The following is a 20,605-nucleotide window of genomic DNA, read 5'->3' on the forward strand; positions in this document are numbered from 1 at the left end:
TGAAATATTTTCTCTTCCTAATTTTATATTTCATAGCACTACCGGCATCATTTTTTAACGCATACATTTTTATTAAATTTTATTTTCCTCTACATACAAAGATATGCATCAGTACATGAGAAATGACCGGTTTACTTTACCGGCATCATTTTGAATTAATGGTTAGATTACAGATTATTTTTCTAGTCCAGAATTAAGGTCTGAAAATCAAGTAGCGGCAGAAATCAATATAAATAGTAGTTAAAAAGTGATGTTAATGGCTTTTGAAGAGTATAGTTTGCCATACTTTGTATTAGGCTTGAACGATGTATCGGTTTGCGATCGAAATCGTGATTTCGGAAACTACGTTCTTGAGATCAATGTGGCGGTTTTTCAAGATATCCCCCGGACGGCGCAGTCCTTCTCCTGCTGTGCACAGCTCGCCGCTACCTGCACAGTAGCTGCAGGAGCTCTCACAAATGTATTGCTACAGGCCTGCGGACTCTTAATTTGCTGCCTATAGTTTTCATTATTGTGTTTATGCATTAGATCAATAGCTATTTGTTTTGATAAATTCACAATGCATTGCAGTAAAATTTACATACATGACAGAAAATGACATCATAATATCAATTTGATGGTATGTCATGTCTATGCATATTTGTAAACGTTACTGTACATTGTAAATTTAGTGCTAAATCTTGATTTGAAGAAAATCGTGGATTGAATCGAAATCGCAATTTCTGACAGAAATCGTGCAATTCAATCCTTTTCCTAAAATCGTTCAGGCCTACTTTGTATTGAATTTACGAATAAACATGTCAATTTTAATTTCTACAGTAAGTTGAAAGTACCGGCTGCAGAGGACCAAATGTCCCTCTTAACGTCTCACCTCCAATAACCTGGAGCTTCCTTGCCCTCCCTGTGTTTTATCTCTGTTGGGTATAGCAGATGATTTTGACTTGTCCAGGAAAAACAAGTGTGACTTTTTCAAATACTTGACACAGAGGTATTATTCTGGATTCATGGTCTGTTCTATTCTCTATAAAACTTATCAATGTTTCCCTGATCAATCTAGATCAGTGGTTCTCAACCTTTTCAGTGCATGTACCCCACTGTGGGTCATGCCCGAGCCAATGCACCCCTATGTGTTTTGTTTGCCTGAAAGTGCCTCTTGGGGAGTGGCTTACTATGGTTTTGAATAGATTATAGTGTTCAGTTTGTGGCACTAATGGATTCCACTCTAGTGGTCATCTGTTTGTCTAATGCAGGGAACACATGATGCAATTTCCCGTCCAATTAACTGAAATCTGGCTATTATTCCTGACATGTCCACTCTGTTTCCGATCAAGAAAGAGATCAATTTTGTGAAGCTATCGAAAAATCAATCCCTCAATCGATCGGAAACAGTTTGGACATGTACACTATTTGAGTCGCCATCTGCCAGTCTATAGCCATTTTAAGACAAATGCGTTTATTATACTTGCAGTAAAAATGAATACAAGTATTGTTGGGGTAGATCATTTGCGATGTGTAGCTAAAACAACGAACTGGAACTAAATTCTTATGAAGCACAATCTTCCAATTAGGTACACCTTAAATAGATGTTTAGAATAGAGTAGATATTTACACTAGATGCACTTAATTTGAAGTAGCTTTGATGCCTAACCATTGCTTTTTGCATTAAGTTTTATCCACAGGAAAGCAGCTCTGTCCTAAGCCTTCTGAGATGTATTAGTTACTTTACCTCATTATTTATACATGTTGCTTGAATGTCTTGGATAGATTACAAGTGTACAGTGTAAAGCTGGCTCCTATTACACTTTCCTTTACTCACCTTAGTCGGAAACTATATTTTCTGTAAATTCCTACTTAATTGATCGCTGAAGACTTTTGTAAGTTTAGCAGGGAACGGTTTAATTTTGGGTCAGTGCTTTTCTGTTCAGGAACTTAAATGGCCTCTTGTAGTATTTTTGTCAGATTTCCTGTACTGAAGTACAGATTTCCTAATATTAATTCACACTTTAGAGAGCTCTGAGGGTCCATTATATTACAGTTAGTCTGAGCCTCTCGGTGTTACAAGCCCTACTGCATAGAGCCAAATTAATCCATGCCATGCACTGATGAAGATCAAACAATCCGAAACAGTCTGTATGCATGTTGGATTATTATGGCTCTGTACAAATTAACAAGCTGACACATCATTGCATTCCAGCGGTTCTGGACGTGTGTTTAGCTTCTAAGGGTACAATGGTTGATTTGCATATATTCAGCAGTGATGCCCTGGGAGACATCTCAAGCTCACTCCAACCTGAATTATCGCAAATTCTTTCTGTTTTAGGAAAGCAAACTTTTGTTTATATTACAGCTGTAAGGAAAAAAAAGTTATGGAAATGGCAAGATAATAGGAAAGCATAACCTCCTGTAGGATGGTGTAGGGTTTTTTCAATAGATGGCTAAAAGTATAACAATAAAATCACACGAGTATAAAGATGCAATTACATTGAGTTTTGCAGATCCATAAAATGTCCTTAAACCTAATTGTTGATAGTGTTTCGGCCATAAAAAATGTTTTACATAAACCACGCCATTAATGTGCATTATACAGACTACACTATTTTGCTCCAAATCACCCTGAGCCAGTAAAACAATACATTATAGAGGGATAATGCATCCTCAACCGCTGTTCTGTGCCACACTGTACGGTTTGCCTGATGCTCATTTCTCGCCTCTTAATGTGAAAGTTTGTCCAATGGTTTATGCAGCAAGACCTAAGGTGTAAATTGTGCCTACCCCTTCTTCCCTTACTCGGCTCTTCCCCAGGGCTGGGGAGTCGGTACAAAAATCTTCTGACTCTGACTCCTCAGTTTATGAAACCAGACACCAACTCTGACTCCAGGTACCCAAAATTGCTCTGACTTCTCGACTCTGACTCCACAGCCCTACTGCTCCCAGTAGCCAACTGTCACTATACCATTACCCACTAATTTCTTTGTCCCCATTATCACATAGCTAGAGATGGTGACAGGTAAGAATGGTCAATGAGATGAAAATAATTGAGTGAATGCATAATTATGCAAATTGTGTATGCAACTTGCAAATGGATTATTCAAGGTCTAATGTGATTGGTTCATTTCAAGCTGCTTAAATTTGCATACTGAATTTGCATAATCCACTGTCAACTTGGAATTATTATTTTAATCACCTTGACCAATCCTAATGACAGATGGCCAGTGGGTGCAGCTTAGTATAGGAGGAAAGAGTGGGCACAGTTTCACTCATGCCCAGATCTTCATTTATGGGTGTGTTTGTATTGTTTTCTTTGCATGTGTGGATTTCTCAGGTTGTTACTAACATCTAGTGTATATGTCATATCAATGGCCCCATTATTAAAGTATTGACTAGAAAAAAAATGTTAGTGTGCAGTACTTGTATTCCCTGCTGCATGTTTATCTAAACTTAGGTTATGTACACTGCAGCTTCATAGGTCCCTCACAAGCAAGAGCTTGATCTCATTGGTCATACATAATGTGTGTCACTGCTTATTATACAAATCAAATCAAAAGGCCACAAGTGCTGGTGCATTCAGCATTGTTGGTTCTCAGTGCAGGTCTTCCAATACAGAATCCCATTTCAGAAAAGTGTAAGGCCTGGAACCCACTAGCAGCGCATTTTCTGAGTGCTTGTAATTGAAAAGCTCTTGCTAATGTAATGCTATGGGGATACCACTTGAGTGATGCGATTTTATAAAGATCACCCATAGCAATGCTAGAGCTTTTAAAATCACTAGCGCTTAGAAAAAGTGCTGCTAGTGGGTTCCAGGCTTAAGGGCCATATACGCACAAAGCTGTGCGGTGCGCACCGCACCCTCATTGCTGCTACCCTGTGCGTAGCTCACTTCTGTTACATTTGTGAACAGGCTTCTACATTAACCTTGAGCCATATTTCCAGAGACATAACTTAATATTTATGGCAGAAAGTTGTGAATTAAGGCAATGCTGTTTATTTTATGGCAAAATCAATAAGGGCTAGTTCACACTTGATTTAAAAACGTATCCGTAGCTACGTTTTTTGTCCCGGACGAAAAACGTAGCCACGGATACCGATGTTAAAAATAGGAACAGTACACACTCAAGTTAAAAACGTATCCGCGTGCGATCCGCGGAATACGTTTTTAAACCCGGAACGCTGAGTCCGGACTTGCAGCATTTTTCACGGACCCGTATACACGTACGGGTAGTGAAAATCAATGGGGAAACAGGCCTCCCTCTTCACTGACATTTTGGGACACTGGAAACGGATCAGTTTCCAGTGTCCCATGGTGAAGGAGGGGGCCGCCATGCTGGAGGGGGTAGCAGCCAGGACGGGGGGCTGCGGGCAAAGCGGCGGCCAGGGGGGGTCACATCCCCCCCCCTTGCTCACCTGGGTGCCCCCCGTCCCCGCTCCCCCTCCAGCTCGCATATAATGTAATAATTTGTACCTAAGGAAGTTCGGCGAGCCGGGCACTTCCGCCCACACCGCTCGCCGTCACTTCCTGCGATGCCGCCCACTGAAATACAGAGGGCGACATTGCAGGAAGTGACGGCGAGCGGTGTGGGCGGAAGTGCCCGGCTCGCCGAACTTCATTAGGTACAAATTATTACATTATATGCGAGCTGGAGGGGGAGCGGGGACGGAGGGCACCCAGGTGAGCAAGGGGGGGGGGGATGTGACCCCCCTGGCCGCCGCTTTGCCCGCAGCCCCCCGTCCTGGCTGCTACCCCCTCTAGCAAAAAAAAAACAAAAAACACGCAAGCGGATCCAAAACGTGTGCTGCAAAAAAGGCAGCACGGATCCGTTTGCGTTCCGGGTTTTGAAAATCGGAGCCCGGACCGCGGATGCGTCCCGCACCCGGAGCTAGTGTGGCCCTAGCGTAACACAAAATGCTCACACAGTTTTCTTTTTAAATCCTTTATAGCGTTTAGTTACTGTACAGCACTACCACACATACTCTAGCCTTTCAGTCAGATATTTCTTCCCACACATTTTGAAAGAATATCAGCATCTCCTGTGCAGTTTTGTTTTGTTTTGGATATAAATCATTTGCAGCAGCTTCTTGCATAGCGTACAACACTGTGAGTGAGTGCAAAAGAGGTGCCCTATGCCCCACAGAGAATTTCCCTTATCAGAAGTGTTGCTGGTGCTGCAGGGAGATTTGGCCAATTGAGCCGTTGCCTTGTAAAGAAAACATTGAATTTATGATTTTAATCTAATAAAACAATAAACCGCGTAGTGAGATGCTGGTGTTCTTTTAAAACTTGCACATGACAGGTGGTATCATCCACCTCTTTTCTCCAAGTAATCTTGCTCTAGTCTAGAGAATTTGTCCTATATACACAGTGTATATGAACCATTTCTACCACTATTTTAAGTTCTTCCCACAAAACGCATTCCGTCTCACCGTATGCCTACTATTCAGTAAGAGCTGTTTATAGCCACCTGTTATTTAAGACTTTAACAGCTGATATATTAGTGTCTTGCCTCATTTGGTGTAATTGTGTTTTATAAAATATTTCCCCTGACAAAGTCCTTATTAAAAGAAACTTGTTACAATGAAATAATCTGTAAGGTAAAATATTTCCAATTAACTTGACAAGGCTGGTCAAACAAACAGTTCAGAAAGAGAGAGACTCTCTGATGGGGCAGGAGGTGTACTAAGTTTTTTGTTTAGTTTTTTTTACTCGTGGATCATTAGATATATGGGAAAATGTATGGAAAAGGAGATAATCGCAAACCCTGGTTGTTAGCCAGCAACCTCCAGCAGATATGGGGAACGCCTGTCCAGCAATGCCCACCCTGTAAGACGCTAGGTTGCAATATAATGATAAAAATGGTAAGGGATGGCTTACCTAAGACCCGTACTCACTGGTAGATGGATCGGTGGAACACTCAGCAGCGAACGAGCGTTTCCCAATCCATTTTCCTACCCGTGGGAGCATGCAAAGTCACATGAGACTGCCAAGGACAAGAGTTCAAACGATCACTGCACTTTGCACCGATACGCCATGGCAGTTGTAATTGACGCGCACCACAAAACTTTGCATTTTCGTGTACATGTCCCCACGTCGTGCTATCATGGAAACAATAGCTCATCACCCAAAAAAAGTTGGTTGCAGGAAAAATCGCCACGTGGGGACTTAGACAAGTGTATGGGAATTTTTTTTTTTTTTTTTTTTTTTTTGTGCTGACATTTCCAACCCCCCCCCCCCCCCCCCTCCCATTTACTGTTTAGATAGCTACTTCAAGGTAAGCCAACCCCTAACTTTTTTTTTTTTTCTATCATCATTATATTGCAACACCGACCACCGAGCACTACTTGCCCCTCAATTGCCAATCTCTGGTGACAATATTGGGGCATCCCAGGCTGTTTGGTTATTGCCATTCTGTGGTGTCATTACCTTGCCTTATTGGTAATGGTCACGAATAATGGGTCAAATTGAAAGAAAACATAAAAATTATGGATTATACATAGACTGAGAGCTGCTGCCACCTGGTGGGAGTTTCTATGAGGACGTAAGTAAGAGATGATCTTTTGTTTTGTTTTTTTAAAGCTTCACAGCATCAATTCATATACTGCCAGTACCGTTCTGTGCAGCCTTTGCCTTCAGCGTTTGGATTCTGTTGTGCTGTTACAGCACTGTATTTGCTTATAATATTTAACTTTTTCCAGTAACCCTCCAGGACAGGTAACTACGAGATTTGGCCCCTCCCAGGAAACAGGAAACATCCACTTGGTCTCTCTATAAGTTTAGATCCACCGCAGGTGTCCGGCAGTATGGATGTTTCCTGTTCCCTGGAACAGGTCTCTCTGTAAGGTGTCCGAGTCCTGGAGAGCCTGGGCGGCTAAGGGCTTTGGGCATGCTGCTGGGGTTTTATGCTGACCGATAAATGCGGAGCTCAGTAGTGTGGAACCAGTGGCTTACCTCCCCCAAACGCATGATGTTCAGGTGATGGCGACAGTGGGGAGGCTGTAGCGAAGACGCTCTTTTGGCAGAGGCCGCTGGCACGGTTGTTGGACGCTGGGGGAGACAAAGCGGTAAGCGGAGGCTATGCGCATGGTTTCCCTCAACCAAGATGGCGGCACGGACGTTTCCGGTGTTGCTGTAACGTCACTTCCGCACGCCAGAAGGGAAGAGCTACAGCGGTTCGGCGTTCACTTTCACTATCCATTAAACTGTGTGAGAGATAAACGCTGCTCAGGAGGTGTTAGAACATGTGCCTTGATAGGTGTGAATTGTTGGTTTGTGTTAATGCTGGTGTTTCCCAATGTGTTTTTTGTTTATTGTAAGGTTGAACAGAAGAGGTACAAACTATTGCCTAATTAACTTAGATCCAATGAAAACGTTTGTTTCTGATTGCTCACCGTTAGTCTGCTGTGATTGCAGTGTATGCTGACTTATTCTGTTCCTGTGTAGAAATTTGTACAGGAATTTTTTTTCTCTGATCGACATGCTCACTCTGGGCCAGTGACTTAAAATATTGGAGCCAGAGCATTAGCTCAGAAGTTGGGTAACTGACCTTGTTATATAATGAAGAAGGCAGCCTCCGTATACCTCTCACTTTATGATCCAATAGGGCACACAGTACTTCAAATAATTGTGACAGTATTTGCATTTTGAAGTAACACATCTTCTGACCAAAGCATGTTTTTATTGTTACTGCGTTCCCATGGATGGTTTATTTGCCTTTTTTTTCCGTACATGGGAGCTGCCATCATGCTGGTGATGTCAGCACTATGCATAGAACAGGGCAAATTAATTACAGATTTAGCCAACTCTGCTCTACAGTCAACTCAGTTTGTAACAGGAAAAAAAATGGAAGCTGTTTATTATCAGCTCTTTGTTTATATAAGGGACTTAGAAAAACATGCTAACAAAATTAGTGTCAGCATAAAGAGGCCATAAGAATAATTTGTTATTCTAATTACTTTTGGACTAGAGGAAAATATATTCTACATTGTTAAATATCACAGGTCTCCAGCTTCTCACAGCCTTATGATGCCTCATTCCCATGTTGATTGACAGCCAGTTAATGTAATGTGGCAGTGGGGATCAGTCCCCCCAGTGACATGAACCTAAGTCGCTACAGTTACCACGACTTGCAGTGGGCAAAATGTTGACTGCTGTGTTGAAGGTGACGAGGCGTCAGGTTGTTGGCAGTGAAAATCTGGTAAAGTGTGAACTGCTGTAGTGGTTTAGTTTTATTTTTTCAGTGTACTTATTAAAACGTATCTGGAACTTAATTTCAAGTGAATTTTGAGTTTACTACAAAGTACATAAATTTAAATTAGTCACTCTAGGCCTAAATTCTGAAGCGATGCTATATGTCTGCTGAATACGGCTTCTGCTCCTCCTGTTTTTGTTTGAACGTATACATTGTTTTTCCATTGTCTGTGTGAGTGTGTTGAGGTGGTGTATTTCTCTTGCCCTATAGACTGATCCAAAACATTATTGTTAGTGTTTGCTACAGACAGCAGCTGCAGATGGTGCCCTAATCCAGGCCTGTGATTGAATTCTTCATCTGTATGCATGCTCTTGAACCTTCTGCCATTTGGCCCAGTTGTGGGGGGGGGGGGGGGGGGGTTTACTTTTTAATTGAATATTTCACTTCATGATGCAGCATTATAACAGACACATTTTACCCTTCTTTGTTTCAGTGGTAGCTGAGTTTAAATTGGATTGATGCATTTTCTTTCAGAGGGAAAGAAAAGAGAAATGCAAACAGGTTGAAAAAAATTCAAAGGGCCCGAATTGGTGTTTGCATAACACAATTTGTGTTTAAAAGGAGTTCATGTAGTGTTCCGGCTTTGACATGCAAATGGTGTTGGAAATTCAATTTGAGTAACTTTGATGAGATTGCTGTGCTTGGCGTAATTTCTTCTGAGTTGCCTGCACATTTTCAGAGCAGTTATGTGAGATGCAAAGCTTTCATTGCTCTAAACACTTTTATATATCTTCATACATGTGGAGTCAGATGGTGCCAGCAGAAAACAAAATGCAACTTCATTTCTTTTGAACAATGAGTCTGATTCTACATGAAATACATTTTCATGCATGTCTTGCTAATTATCATCTGCTGCTTTTCCATAGAGATTGTAGTGATGTGGGCAGCAGTAGCCAGCTACATCTGGGGAGTAGGTGGTATGAAAAAACATAGCTAGTGCTCGGAAGTCCTGTCCATCAGTGCTGGATTATGTCTTCCTTTCTCCCCAAAGTGCTCTATATGTCCGCTATTTGGTCCGGTCTGGGCCCCGAACTTGGGGCCGTCAGGACATGTAAACCGTAAATATTAGACTTCGCGTATACACAGTTTGAGGCTGGTTTCACAGTGGGACTTTACAGGCGCACGTTAGAGCAGCCTGTAACGCAGCCCACCGCACAGTAATGAAAAATCAATGGGGCTGTTCACAGTGCCCACGTTGCGTTACATTGTAACGCTGCGTCACAAGACAACGTACTGCATGCAGTACTTTAGACGCGGCTGAGCCGCGTTAGACTGCTTGCACATGCTCAGTAATCTTGTGGAGGAGCGGAGAGCGGCCAGGCACATGGCTAATCAATATGCACTGCACGTTGTGACGTGCAGTGTTTACTTCCTGGAGCGGCCGCTCTGTGCGTCGATTGGCCGGCGGCACCACGTGATGCCGCATGCGCACAAGAGTGCGCATCACGGCATCACTGACGCCAGAGTGAGCTGCACAACGCGGCTCACTCTGACGTCCAGATCCAGCACCACCAGGCGTTCCGTTAGGGGGACGTTATGCGGCCTTAACGCCCCCTCTAACGCAACGTCCTGGTGTGAAATTAGCCTGAATCTTCTAGTCACCGTGTGCATGCGCAGTTTCTCCTAGAGGTCCGTCGCCACGCTCCCGGGAATCTCCTCTCTACTGCGCATGCACTACAAGATTAGACTAAAAGATTCAAATTGCACATGTGCAAAGTCTAATACTTCGGATTCACAGGTCCCAACTGCCCAAGTTCAGGGCCCAGACCGGAGCAAATATCAGAAATACAGAGCGTTTCAGGGAAAAAAAGGAAGATGCGAAACAGCACTGCTGGACAGGACACTACGTATGTGTTTTCATACCACTTATTAACCCGGATGTAAACTTTAAGGAATTTTTAAAACTTTCTAACTTGGCAAGGCTAATGGAAAGGGGAGAGGGAGATATTTGTAAAAAAAAAAAATAGGAGGGATCTTAAAGCAGCTCAAAGCAAATTAACACCTTTTTCCCACAGAAGATGATCGATGGGTTGATACAATAATTTCTTTCATGTCCGACCTCCTCCTAATTGATAACTGGATTGATTTTTCAGATAACTACTGCACAAAATTAACCTCATCAGGAGCAGATCGGACATGATGGAAATTTTTACCAGACAATCTGATAAGAGCTGTAAATGCCTTTGTAGAATTGCATGAGACGTGTAAATGAAGGATATATATGAAATTGTATCTGTGAAAGGAGCTCACCCATAGCTTTTTGTTTGCAGACATGTTCTTGAGTTCAAGTACAGTTGAACTTCTTGACCAGGCCCATACACACGGGCTACAACTGTTGCTGGAAACACATGGCGCGCGCATGTTGCGGCAACAGGTCCTCCGTGTGTATGAGGCGCGCGCAAGCAACTGTTGCTAATCAGAGCTGTCTCCAGGCGATTGACTTGTTCAATCCCAGGCAACAGCTGTTGCAGCAACCGTCCCTAGTCTCAAGTCGGTGCAGTCGTGTGTATGCTAGTCTCTAGCAACTCTTGTGAGTCCGACAGTTCATTGAACCTGCGACAGAAGTTGCTGAGCAACAGTTTCCGCTATGTTGCAGACAGGTTGTTGCCGCGTGTATACAATCGTTGCTTGTATACAACTGTCGTTGCTGGAGACTTTCAACTGTTGCTTGTCTCCATGCAACTGCAGACATCCGTGCCTCATGTGTATGTAGCTTAAGAAAGTGGAGTAGTTTCTTTGCTGTCCTTGCCATCTCCTGTTTCCTTCTAGCAAGTGCAGTAGGTGTGGCATTAAGGACACCTGAAGGGAGAGGGATAATGGAGGCTGACATATTTATTTTTATTTAAACCATGCAGATTGCCTGGCTGTCATGCTGATCCTGTGCCTTTAATCAATCCTCTTTTTATTGAAATAAGAAAAAGGCGTATACAGTAGCAAATTATATAAAACATAGACACTATTAGAATAGCAAGCCGGAATAGGAATAGAGCGGAAGATAAGCGGGGACAAGTGGGGATCGAATCCGACGCACGCGTGGGCACACGGCGCACTAATCGAGCCGCCGGATCGCTCTGTGTAGATTAGGCTTTAAATATCATATTGAACACATCCCAAACCATCTGAGCTGAGGAAAAGGTACTCCATAAACAGAAAATTATGGGGGCTTGCGATTACGCAACTGAAGCCACAATGTCATGTCCCAGTCCTCCCATGGACCACACAGCTCCCTGTGCGCGTCAATATTATCATGGATTCTAGCCATTAGATCTTCCAATCGCCTAACATCATTAATTTTATCTGTTAATATTGTTTTACTGGGAATTGTTGTGGATTTCCAAAATTGGGCAATTAACCTCTCTGCTGCAGATAGTATATGTAACATAAGTTTCCACTGCTTACAAGGGAAGTTCTTAACAGGAAGGCCTAGAAGTGCGTTAAGTGGATGCAGATCTACATGGGTTTCAAAAACTTCCGAAATAAGTAATGAAACAATCTCCCAAAAAGGTTTAATTAGAGAACGATCCCAAATCCTCTGCCTTTAATACTTTTAGCCATAGACCCTGAACAAACATGCAGATCAGATGTTTCTGACAGAAATCTGACTGGATTAGCTGCATGCTTGTTTCAGGTGTGTGATTCAGGCACTACTGCAGCTAAAAAGATCAGCAGGGCTGCCAGGAAACTATTATTGTTTAAAAGGAAATAGATATGGCAGCCCCCATATAACTCACTTCAGGTTTCTTTTAAGACTCTGAAATGTGAATGTGAAATGTATACATAATGCAAGCTGTGTGTAGAAATAGGGGTTTGTAAGACTGTAAAAAATACTTTTAGCTTGTTTCATTTGCTTGTTTCTGTTTCTTCCAGAACGAAGACAGTCCTAGTCCGAAACGGCAGCGATTATCCAATTCCGTTTTTGATTACACTGCAGCATCTCCTGCACCATCACCCCCAATGCGACCATGGGAGATGACGTCAAATAGGCGGCCTCCTTCGGCTCGACCCAGTCAGCACCACTTCTCAGGGGAAAGATGCAACACTCCTGCACGTAACCGAAGGAGGTAGACCTTTATTTCCTGTGATGTGTTGCTCTATGGAAGACATTACAAATCTGATTTCTTTACTGTTAAAGACTTAGCTGGGGTGTTGAGGACCCTGCATCTGAATTCATATACCTTTTGATCTGTGTTGTTCAAAGGAATTTGCTTTCCCGGTGTTGAATATTTTTTTCTTCGTGTGAATATAAAAACCAAAGTAGAATGAGGTTTGGTATAGCTTGGGGGTGGTCATTGAGATGAAAATAATTCCGAGTTGATGCAAATTTGTATGCAAATGTATATAGCTTAAAAGTGACTATAGCAGTTTCATTCTATTGGTCTAATTTCAAGCTGCATAATTTGGCATAAAATATGCAACTCCGTTATTTACTACACCTCACTGACTATCCCTAGTAGGGGTGATCAATGAGATTCAAATATTTCCGAGTTTATGCAAATTTATGTGCCATTTTCTGCAAAATATGCAGCTTGAAAATGGACCAGTCAAGTCCCTCGCAGGTTTAAATTGATTGGTCCATTTTCTGCCTGCATATATTTGCATGAACTCAAATGTTTGCATCTCATTGATCATCCCTAATCCCTAGTGAAGGTGTTGATTAAAAATTGGACAAGCCGATCAGATTTTTTTGTTTTTCATCCTGTGAGAGCCCTGCATGAAAGTTATTTGTTGGTGAGGGAGGATCATTTATTTTGCTGGAGGCATTATCTTAAGGCTGAATTCACAGAAGTGGGTTGTATAATGCATGTGTTAAAATGTGTGTTAACTGCAATGGAGACTGGAGATAGACTTTTATTCAGAGCTTGCATGCAGCTTGTAACGCGATCTGTTACAACTGAGATGTGAACAGTCCCAGAATTGTATGGGAAGTAAGTTCACATGCAAAGTTAGTTTGCAATGCAACTGATGCACTGTGAACTAGCTCAAAAATGATGCTGTTAAAGAGAACTTGAAGTGAGTTTTGATGCTTGCCTATGTAGAGTAGGCAAATTCTACTTAAGTAGAAGGAAGGCCTGGATACCATTGAGCCTTCCCGGTCCTTGGTCCATGTCTTGTAGAAATTATTCAACCAGCTAGATTTTCCATCCTCCTCAGGCATTCTTTGTAAAAACTACTCACGTCCCAGAGTAGTTCTTAAGACGAGAGCATCCATACTGCATATGCCCGAACCCAATCAGGATCAGCTGCAAAGCATAGGTGATTGATTTTTTTTTTTTTTTTACAGAGGTTAGACTGTTAGCTAGCCCATTCAGAAATGTTATTTGGGGTAACAAGTTTCAAGTCTGTACAAGGCTTGGGAAGCCTGTTAAATAAAAAAAAACTGCAACATTTTATTTATTTTTGTTAAATCCCCTAAAATTACATGTGCATTTTAAATGCAAAACAGTCATATATAATGTTTTATTTGTTTCTTTACAGTCCTCCAGTTAGGCGACAAAGAGGAAGAAGGGACAGGCTGTCACGCCACAATTCAGTTAGCCAAGATGAAAATTACCATCACATTTCCTATGGTCAACAGCAAACAGTAGAAGAGCCTAGGGCGTTCCACCCTCCGAATGTATCCCCTCGCATGTTACACCCAGCTGCACATCCACAACAGCAGAATGCCGTCATGGTTGACATTCATGAGCAGGTAAGAAAAGCTTAAAGATATTTTATAGGTTAAACCTGTAAGCAATGGAAAAGTGGTAGGAAACTCAGCATTTCTTTGCTCTAAAAGATTTACAGCATAAAACATACTACCACAAAAAAGATAGCAGAACAGCATTTAAACAGTTAAACACAACACTTTCTTCTTCAGTGGAAAACTTCCTGCTGCATCCAAAGAGGTGAGAACATTATTTTGTTTACTAATTGTAGCTGACCAAGGAATTCATACACCAGCAGCGTGCTGAAACTGAGCTGCACACATTGTAGAAGCAGAGAGAACTGAGAAGTGATCACTAGACAAATTTTAATATATAAATACACCAGCTATGCAAGAAAATGCAATGGAAACTTTCAGAGCAGATAAACTGTACTTTGTAACCATGTAATTTGTAAATGGATAATACTTGTGCAAAAAAGCAAATATAACTGTATGGATAATAAAAAGTAGGAAAATCTATTTTTATTGAATATTACGTCAGTTTAATACCACTTTTTAATGTGAGTCTATACAGACAAATGTTGCTTGTATATAGTGGACTGACTTGTCACTCTTGCAGATTCACCAGGGTACAGTACCGGTTTCTTACACTGTTACCACTGTAGCCCCACATGGAATTCCTCTCTGTACGGGACAGCACATTCCTGCGTGCAGCGCACAACAGGTTCCTGGCTGCTCAGTGGTCTTCAGTGGACAGCACTTACCAGTCTGCAGTGTGCCTCCTCCAGTAAGTTGTCATTTCACTTCATCACACCTACCTCCATTTTCTGTTGCCATATTGAATGTTTTACTCCATGCCGTGTGCAATTTATGTTGAAAATAATCTACCATGGTAATTTCCTTCATAATCATTCACCTCTTTGACCCCGACACTGGGAGTTTTTTCTTTTTTTACTGATTTTTGCATTTGTTTTAGACACCATTTGTAGAGACTAAATTGAGTTCCAAAATAACAGTATTCCCACTCCAGAAAAGCGATTCATTGACTCCCATTTCTTGTGGCCTAGCTTGTTGTCACTATTCTGACACTGTAATGCTTGTGTGCTGCTTGTGTGAGGGATTCACAAAACTCTAACAGGCTGAATTATAAAGTGACTTCAAAGAAAACTGCAAGTAATGAGGAACAGTTGCCAAGAGGGCAACTGTTTTTTTTCATTTGACAGTCTTTCTCTCAGCAACTATTCTTGCTCTTGTTTTCTTTGTACTAATATTAGTCAGCCCATCAGGGTTTTCCTGGTATGCACAAAATGGAAATGCAGTATGTTAGAATGCAGATTTAATTGATTTGTCTCGCTGTGTATTTAGAGTGAACCTGTAGTGAAAACAATGCTCCTAGGGGGTACTTACCTCAGGAAGGAGAAGCCTCTGGATCCTAAATAGGCTTCCCCCACCTTCCGCAGTAGAGGGGGATCCAATTTTGGGACACCCGAAGATCTCGTTGTCGACGTGTGTGCATGCGCACTAACAGCTAGTGGTGGAAGAGGGGTGTCTTCCATCACTCGGTGGCGCTGCAACACTGACACTGTGTTCTGGATCTCGATCACATGTCATATTGTGAACTGGGGTTGTAAATATATATTGTGGGTACTGTCCTTTAAAACTTAAAGGCAAAAAAGTATTGTGAACGGGACCCAGAAGACCTGCTGGAAGTTTACAGCTGCCGGTGGAGGAAGAGAAAGAGCCATCCAGAGCAGGTAAATATAACTTACTGTGCTTGGCAGCCAAACAAGATATGCCGACAGAAGCAGTCACTGCACAAGCATTTCATGTGAAGCTGCCATTGGGTTAAGGGGGGGGGGGGGGGGGGATTCCACATCTACTGAAAAAAATGTCCATTTACAACTTTAAAGAGACTCAGAGATGAGCCAACATAAACATTTTTTACTTACCCAGGGCTTCCTCCAGCCTTATAGACAGAGATGAGTCCGCTGTCCTCCAAATTGTCCCGTTCATCCGCAGTCAGCCCCGGTAACGGTCTGTCGGCTTCAGTCTGGGTCTTCTGTGCATGCGCGGACCCCGGCTGACATCACTGACCCAGTTACCGGGGCTGGTTGCCGCTAAACTGAGGACAGCGAGGGACGCATCTGTGCTTATGGGGCTGGAGGAAGCACCAGGCAAGTAAATAAAATCTTTGTTGGCTCATTTCTGGGTCTCTTTAAGTTGGGGTGATTGGGGAGAGTAATGCTCTTGGCTAGCAATTCTGGGGTTACACACACTAAATTCTCTGCAGAGGCTGGTGAGTTTCATCTTAGCATGTGTATGAGGCTTCAGGCTTTTGTTCATGCAAAAATAATTCATGAAATTTAACTTTCAGCTTTTGTGTCCACTAAGGTTTATTTCAATCTCACACAGACCTCTTTTCTTTTCTTTTTTTCCTGTATAGATGCTTCAAGCTTGCTCAGTTCAACACTTACCGGTTCCGTACGCTGCTTTCCCACCCCTCATCTCCAGTGACCCATTCCTGTTACATCCGCCGCACCTATCTCCGCATCACCATGCTCATTTACCCCCTCCAGGACAGTTTGTACCCTTCCAGACGCAACAGTCTCGATCGGTAAGTAAAGTTCTGTTGTTTACTAGCTAGACGCCTGGTGGTGTACTCTTTGACAGTCTAGTTCAAGAGCAGCTACATACCGTGTAGTGCCCTATTGGACAGACTCATTTGGGCTAAAACGAGAAGGGAGTGGGTAAGATGGGGAAACTGCTACATGTGTTATGGCACAAGTTCCCTCTCATATAAAAAGACCACTGCACAGAGCATCTTTGTGTCTTATTTATTGGCGTTAGAATAAACACTTTGTCATACTGACATGACCCTTAAAGAGACTCAGAGCTGAGTCTTCCTGCTGTTTTTTACTTACCCGGGGCTTCCTCCAGCCCCATAAGCATGGATGTGTCCCTCGTCGTTCCTCCTCAGCGCCTCCGTTCAGCCGCAATCTTTCCCGGTAAGTGGCTTAGTGACGTCAGCGGCCGACCTTCTACGCATGCGCGGACCTTCAGCGCATGCACAGAAGGCCCCAGCTGACGTCACACAGTCAGACTGAGTCCGACAGAGCCGCGTACTGGGAGTTGACTGCGGCTGAACGGAGGACTGCGGGAGGTCGGCAAGTGACACATCCATGCTCATGGGGCTGGAGGAAGCCCCCGGTAAGTAAAAAAACCAGCAGGAAGACTCAGCTCTGAATCTCTTTAAGAACAATTATAAATGTTTGGGAAACTCTCTATGTACTTTAAAGTTAGTGAGTGATCTGAGTATTTATTTTGCTGATAATATGAAATAAATACCTTTTCACACTGCAGATATTAAGCTCTAATACCTTTTTAGGAAGTTAAAGTGCAACATGTGGGCAGGCGCTGTTGTTTTGTCTTCTTTTGTAATGGAATATATGGAATAATGTGCCACCTTTCTTCACAGCCCACGCTTCACCTTCTCAAGGTATCCATAGACATGACTCACCTTCTTAAGGTATCCATAGATGTGATACACTGTTCGCTGAAACAGTTGGTTCTGACCATCTCTTGCTGGAAAGATCCTTTTATCAGATCTTTCTCGGCCAAAAATATGTACTACCACAATGGATTTTTTTTTTCTTTGGCTGTGCAGAGGTAGCGTCATTTTTGGTAAAGCAACTTGGTGGCAAATGAAACAACTGCTGCGCTGGCACACTTGCAGCTGAAGCTTGTTACCTGAAACAGCCAGTAGGACTGGCTCCTGCAGACATTGGTTATATTGGGTATAGGTCTGCCATAAATTCTTGCCAGCCTCCACCTACAGACTAAGGTATCTTGTGCATGACCGGTTTTAAGCTGTGCTGTTCAATGTTATAAAAAAAAAACCTACAAGGGCTATTGGAGCCACTGCCCTACTGCATGGAAAGGGACTCTTTTAGGTTCTTTGGCTAGTTTGAGATCCTGTACAGTAGATGCTGCTGGTTTTCCAGTCTAAATGGTACTCAAGCAGTTGTGTCTGAAGACCATGCCTACTGCGCTCTATACAGGAAAGGGCATAGTAAACTTCTCATCTTAGTACACTCTTCCCTTAAAGAGGAACTGAACCAAAAAAAAAGTCAATAAATTGGGCCTCCTTATCCCTTTGAAATGAATGATTGTGAAGGGCAATATAAAAGTAGATATATTTGTGCAATACAACTATGAATAAAAGAGAATGTCAGGCGCCATCTTGCAACTCTCTCCCTCCATTTTGCAGCTCTCACTCCATGGGAGGTGCAGAGTCTGATTCTGTGGGCGTTGTTACAGTTGGAGTTAGACATGCCCATTCACGCCCACAGAATGAGATTTGCAGCCCAGTGTCATGAGGTCATCATTAGTCGCCTTGTTACAGGAAAGTGACAGCTGTGGCTTCTGCTGCTGCCCTGCACTATACTGGCACATGCCTTGATAAAGTATTATTTTTTCTCTAACTATGCCTCCTGCAGTGTGAGATCGTCTGCTTGTCATCCTGTAGCTCTCTCTCTCTCTCTATATCTATCTATCTATCTATATATCTATATATCTATATATATATATATATATATATATATCTATATATCTATATATTTATATATATATATATCTATATATCTATATATCTATATATCTATCTATATCTATCTATCTCTCTATCTCTCATCTCTCTATCTCTCTATCTCTCTATCTATATATATACACACACACACACACACACACACACACACACACACACGCTTCACTCTTTATAAAACTGACCTAATGTCCACTAAAAAAATGACAGGCACGCATATGCTTCACTGATATTACTTCACTCTTGCTAATTTCAGGAAAACTATTTTTTTTGCCAAAAAACAACCCTTTTAGATACACGATCGCCCCCTCTCGTTATTAATTCACATACGTACACCCTAAGAGAGGTTTGGCAAAAAAGACTGAACAGGTTTTTCCCAAAAATCATAAATGTATATGCTTCTCTGTTAATGCTTCACTCTTTATAAAACTGACCAAATGTCCACTAAAAAAATATGACAGGCACGCATATGCTTCATTGTTATTATTTCACTCCTGTTAATTTCAGGAAAAACTTCTTTTTTTTTTTTTGCCAAAAAGCAACCCACAACATTCCCCTCTCGCTATTAGTTCACATACACACTAATAGAGGTTTGGTGCTTCACAGTGTAAAAAGGACTGTTATATTTTTTTATTGGATATTTGTTCAGTTTTATATAGAGTGAAGCACTAACAGTGAAGCATATATATGTAGTCATGTTTTTTCTTTTACGCTGTGAAGCGCTTCACTGATATTACTTCACTCTTGCTAATTTCAGTAAAAACATTTTTTTGCCAAAAAGCAACCCTTTTAGATACACAATGGGCTTGATTCACAAAGCCGTGCTAACTGTTTAGCACGGGTGTGCTAAACAGTACGTGAAGTGCCGCTCACTGACTTTTGCGCGCGCAAAGTGCCGCGATCGCAGACAAAAGTCCGCGTTATTGCGCGCAAATGTCCGCGATCGCGGCACTTCACGTGCTAACTGTTTAGCACGCCCGTGCTAAACAGCACGGCTTTGTGAATCAAGCCCAATGTCCCCCTCTCGTTATCAGTTCACATACACACTAAGAGAGGTTTGGTGCTTCACAGTGTAAGGAGGACTGTTATGTTTTTAGTGGACATTAGTTTTATATAGAGTGAAGCATTAACAGTGAAGCATGTAAATGTATACATTTTTTTCCAGGGAAAAACTTGTTCAGTCCTTTTTACACTGTGAAACACTATAAGCGCTTTTATGAGCACTTTTTAGCCATCAGAACTTTCTGAAAGCTTTTTAAAAAGGGCTCCCATTGACTTACATTAAAATCGCGATCGCAGTAAAATCGCTCAGAAAAGCGCTTATAGTGTGTCTGAGCCCTTATGCAGAGAAGGGGAGAAATGGTGAGGAGAGAAAAGCTGAAAGAGAAGGAAAAAGATAGTTAAGTGACAAGACAATATGCTCTGTACAGCACTGCGAAAGATGGCTCTAATATAATAGGCAACTGTCCCTGCGTACAGCAGGGACAGTTGTCTCTGTGTAGCTGGGTCCGTGCTTTTTGCTACTGCGCATGTGTGCAGCACGGACCCAGCCTCTCACACACAGGAGGAAGGGGCCAGGGAGCCGAGCGGGCGGCCGGATGTACGGCAGGCGTGTGAGCGGGCAACAGACGCGCGTGGCTGGGTAAGCGGGCGGCGGACACGCGCGGTGTAAAACAGACCTAGAGCCCGTTTTTAAACCAAGAGTACTTCTGAGCGGTTTTCAAATCGACAGTGATTTGAAAAGCGCTTGGCTAATGTTACCCTATGACTGTGTTCTCAAAGTAGCATAGTGATTTTTTTTTTTTTTAAAACGCACACACACTGCATGTAGCATTTTTTGGAGCGATTCATTCAAAAATCGCTCTAAAAATCGTACTCACAAATTGCTAGCGATTGCTACTGTGATTTTTGGCGTGCTCTAGTCCAGAAAGAAGAGTTATAGGGAGAAATTGAGAATAGCCTGAGATGGAGCAGAGATCTTATCTGTATTGCAGACCCACATCACACAGAGGCTACTTGCCTGTAATGTGACTCCCTGCCAGTCACTCACGCAAGTCAGAAAGCAGCCCTCCTGGAGTCTAGGGACTGTCAAAAACTTTTCAATTAGTTTAACACCTTATC

The 20,605-nt window shown here is 42.4% G+C and overlaps 1 protein-coding gene across 6 annotated transcripts in view; it reads left to right on the top strand.

The window, feature by feature from the left end:
- The window catches only part of RNF38 (ring finger protein 38), a 327,125-nt gene that overhangs the window by 278,916 nt on the left and 27,604 nt on the right, over window positions 1-20,605 (top strand). For all 6 annotated transcript variants that reach the window (XM_068234238.1, XM_068234239.1, XM_068234240.1 and 3 more), the window contains 4 exons: window positions 12,108-12,301; window positions 13,716-13,929; window positions 14,504-14,671; window positions 16,328-16,498. In XM_068234238.1, the coding sequence (XP_068090339.1) occupies window positions 12,108-12,301; window positions 13,716-13,929; window positions 14,504-14,671; window positions 16,328-16,498 (747 nt within the window). The remainder of the gene's footprint in view (window positions 1-12,107; window positions 12,302-13,715; window positions 13,930-14,503; window positions 14,672-16,327; window positions 16,499-20,605) is intronic.

The sequence above is a fragment of the Hyperolius riggenbachi genome, chromosome 1 (genome assembly GCF_040937935.1).
Source record: "Hyperolius riggenbachi isolate aHypRig1 chromosome 1, aHypRig1.pri, whole genome shotgun sequence".
NCBI lineage: Eukaryota > Metazoa > Chordata > Amphibia > Anura > Hyperoliidae > Hyperolius > Hyperolius riggenbachi.